This window comes from Paroedura picta, chromosome 1, assembly GCF_049243985.1.
Source record: "Paroedura picta isolate Pp20150507F chromosome 1, Ppicta_v3.0, whole genome shotgun sequence".
Taxonomy (NCBI): domain Eukaryota; kingdom Metazoa; phylum Chordata; class Lepidosauria; order Squamata; family Gekkonidae; genus Paroedura; species Paroedura picta.
This window is the reverse complement of record NC_135369.1, coordinates 65,904,748-65,908,755: the sequence shown is the minus strand read 5'-3', so window position 1 is coordinate 65,908,755 and position 4,008 is coordinate 65,904,748. Positions and strand designations below refer to the sequence as shown.

Genomic DNA, 4,008 nt, shown 5'->3' with positions numbered 1-4,008 from the left:
GCCTGTTCATCCTACGAATAACTGGGCAGTGTATTTTACGCCTAGCGCGTAAAGTTTCCGTGACCTTTTAAGATCTGTGCTATATTAGTTACATTAACACTTTGTTGTCTTTTTGTGAAGGTTCTATGCCTCCTTTTCATTTGTCTCGGGATAGGGATTGTCTCGTGCTTTTTGCCCCTCCCCACCCGCCCGACGGACTAGCAACCCAGAAATGGCAGCCCAGCTGAGGTAGCTATATATTAACGGCTTCCTGTAACTCGGAAATTGGCAAGCATGCAACTAGTCTCCTTTAATTATTTTTCACAACTGCGAAAGTGTCCGCCATTAGTTACTAACATGGACAGTTTAATTTCTCCAATGGTTTTGTGAACTACAACTGAACTCAAAACGACTGATTAGCTGTTTTAGCAAAGAATGATCATCATGTTGCATAATTTGGATACTATGACAGTTTACTAATTTGCCACTAATTTACCTTTCCTATATATCTGTACTCTCATAATTCTTGCTCCATTTTGCCTGAGGAAGTGTGCACAGTCTCAAAAGCTCATGCCTTGAATAAATCTTTGTTTGTCTTAAAGGTGCTATTGGACTCAATTTTATAGAAGCTTTGTGTAGAGCAGCGTTGAAATGTAACTGAGGACCAATACAGAATCCTTTCAAGATAAAAAGGGGGGCAGTGTCTGCCTGGCATAGTGGTTAGAGGGCTGTGGTTTAAATGCCCACTGTCATGGCAATCGTAGGCCATTACACTCAGCCTACCTCACAGAGGAGTTGTGAGGATAAAATGGAGCAAAGGAAATAAGATAAGCCATTTGGGCTGGGTGTAAGCTAAGTTACAGGGCCACTGAATAGATTCAGTACAATGACATTTAAAACTGCTTTGCTGTACATCACCAGCCAGAAAATGGCTCACTAGCACTTTAAGTTGCACATGTGATGTCAACCTTAGCAGGATTGTGCTTTAACAAATTATTTTTTGTAATGGGTAGCAATATGGCTAGAAGCTGCCTAAAGAAGAAACAGATTCCCTGATTTATCTCTCAGTATATCCTACTTTCAATCCTCTCCCATGTATCCCAAGAAGATGATGGACATAGAACATAGCTTCTTTCTGATGTAGCCATACAGTAGCTGTTTTTCTTGTTTATTATATTTATTATATGCCACCCACCTTTTCAGCTCAAGGCAGTTCACATAGAACATAGGGATAAATACAGTGTTATAGTATAACATCAAGTAAATACAATTAAATACAATACTGATTTTATAAGAGTTCCAATAACATTCCCATATGACAATTTCAACATTAATTATGAAGAGCTGGCCTTTTTTGTCAATTTTCCCTACCTGGAGTCTCAAAGTGGCTTATAATCACCTTCCTTTTCCTCTCCGCACAACAGACACCCTGTGAGGTGGGTGAGGCTGAGAGAGCCCTGATATCACTGCCCGGTCAGAACAGTTTTATCAGTGCCATGGCGAGCCCAAGGTCATCCAGCTGGCTGTATGTAGGGGAGCGCAGGATCGAACCCAGCATGCCAGATTAGAAGTCTGCACTCCTAACCACTACACCAAACTCTATGGAGGAGCAGGGATTCAAACGTGGTTCGGCAGATTAGAAGTGAGTACTCCTACCTACCAAGCAGGCTCTCTATAACGCTATCCCATAGGTTGTTTGAGTTGGATTTCATGGGGAAGGGGGTTTCTGGGGACCCAGTATATGATGGTTCGGTTGGCCTCAGCCAAATACCTGGCGAAAGAGCTCCATTTTTGCAGACCTTGCGGAACTGCGATAGCTCAGGCAGGGCCCTGCTCCCTCCCGGGAACTCATTCCACCAGGCTGGGGCCAGGAAATAGGGTAGGATAGTTCTCTTCTGTGCAGACTTTGCTCGTCGCACTTCAGGCTGTTCTCCCCGCAGCATTTGGAAAAGGGGCAAAAAGGGAAGCCATCCTAAGACATACGGTGCCATTGCTAACCAAACTGTATATGCCTGTTGTACACCGCCCTGAGCCGGTCCGCTTGGGAGGGCGCTATAGAAATTAACAATAAAAAGCCAGGGCCCGCAGAGGCTTCCACTTGTGTCAGACACAAAAGTATTCCGGACCTTCCATGGAAAGTACAGGCCGGCCCCCCTTGTGTCTACTGAAGACGCCAATCCCAACGCTTGCAACCGGGCGCACACACGCACGTTCTCGGGAGTCAGCGTGACTCTGCGGCTCCGTGTCGGGCGGCGCCCTTGACGCACCGAGGCCGGCCCCCTGCCCGCCTGACCCGAGGGGAGGGCCCGCGGCTGCTGCGCTTGCGCGACGGCCCGAACACGTGGCTGCCGTGCGGCCCCTCGCCTGCTGGGAACGGAGAGGGCCGGGCCTGTAGCGACTGGCGAGCGCCATGGCGGCGGCAGGGCGCGCGGGGAGTCCGGCGCGCGGTGGAGCGCCGGAGGGGGCGGCCTTCGTGGCCGGGGCGCCCTGCGCCTTCTCTCCCCACGAGCGGCGCTTCCTGGCCCTCTCCGGGCCGGACGGGCGGCTCCGCGTGTGGGAGACGCCGAGCAGCCGCCTGCAGCACGAGTACGTGCCTTCTGCCCACCTCAGCGCCGCCTGCACCTGCCTGGCCTGGGCCCCGCCGGCCGCGGCGGGAGGAGGAGGCCGGACAGCCTCGAGCAAGGTAACGCGGGCGGTGGTGGGACGGCGCTGCTGTTGCTGCGGGGCTTGGGCCTCCTTCCTGGGCCATGTGTGGCTCCACGCGGGAGAAGAGGCTTGGCTTGGGGCGAAAGTCGCAGCACTTAACCTCTTGGCGCGTGTGGCTGCGGACTGGAGCGACAGGAACCGCCCAAGCACTCTTACCACCTCCTTGCATGCGTCCTCCCCAGTCTGGCTGGCGTTTTAGCCTCCCTTCACTCAACATCCGATCCACCCCTCCCCCCTTTTTTTTATTTTTTGCTTGCCATGCACCCTTGGGCCGTAGGAGCACATGTGCCACCCCGCCCCGTGCGCATGGAATCGAGGCAGGAGAGGAGGGGGAAATTCTAACTAGTGGACGCTCTAACATGTGGGTTGCAACTGCGTCACTGGGGCTTAACTCTTGAGTTGGTTGTAGTGCTGAGACCTGAGGGTAGGATAAGAGATGTCTGAGTAAGAATAATCAGTTCCCCAGATTCTGTCCAGGCAAGCCCCATTAGGTCAGATTTCAGAAGCCCTGACTAATGCTTGGAAGATAGGCCTCCAAGGAGTGAAGTGGGGGGCAGGCAGTGGCAGACCACCCCCAAACGTACCTTGCCTGGCAGCCAGACAATCTGAGGATAGCCTGTCTACAGTACACACGTGCTATATATGATATATATCTCAATAATAATGAACCAATAGAGTGAGCCCAGGAACAGAGCCTACTTTGAATGGAGTTCTTTGGAGAGGAGGAAGATTCCTTCCCAATGGATGGGGTCACCAAGGATATGGAGCAGGTTAGGACATTGTAGCAAAAGGGACTTAAAATGCATCCCTTACTACTATTTTTTTGGGAGTAGAAGTAGATTCAGTTCAGGGTCTCTGTATCTTGGGACCGTTCAGATTAACTAGTTGGCCACAGTGTGAGGCAGGATGATGAAGTAGATGTATCTCTAATTGGGCAGGGCTTTTCTTAAATTCTTATTCCCAACTGGCACTGCATTCCTAAAGAGAACAGTGCCCATATAAAACCACTGAGTTACATATATTTACGATGGTGTAACTGTTTAGGAGCGTCTAGGATCCATTTTACAAAGGCTCTTAGGGGCCTTCCAGTATCCCTAGGCAGTACAGGCCATCACCCCAGTGGAGTTTCTGAGTAGTTTCAGGTATTCTTTTTTCTGTATAAAATTAATAAGGTTGGAGAAAGGATTGAAATCCTTCATCTTACAAACATGATCAAGTGTTAGCTAATGAAGCAGTAATCTATATGTGTTGGAACATGCATTGACAGTGTCTTTCCTTACATCTTATTTATTCACTGTTTTGAGCTGATGTAGGAAGGTGGGT

At 49.8% G+C, this 4,008-nt stretch overlaps 1 protein-coding gene across 1 annotated transcript in view; it reads left to right on the top strand.

Annotated features, from left to right (window-relative positions):
• Positions 1-2,304: 2,304 nt before the first annotated feature.
• WDR43 (WD repeat domain 43) overlaps positions 2,305-4,008 on the top strand; it is a 37,115-nt gene continuing 35,411 nt past the window's right edge. Inside the window, exon 1 of the mRNA XM_077341402.1 lies at positions 2,305-2,662. Within this exon, the coding sequence (XP_077197517.1) occupies positions 2,390-2,662 (273 nt within the window). The 5' untranslated portion in view covers positions 2,305-2,389. The remainder of the gene's footprint in view (positions 2,663-4,008) is intronic.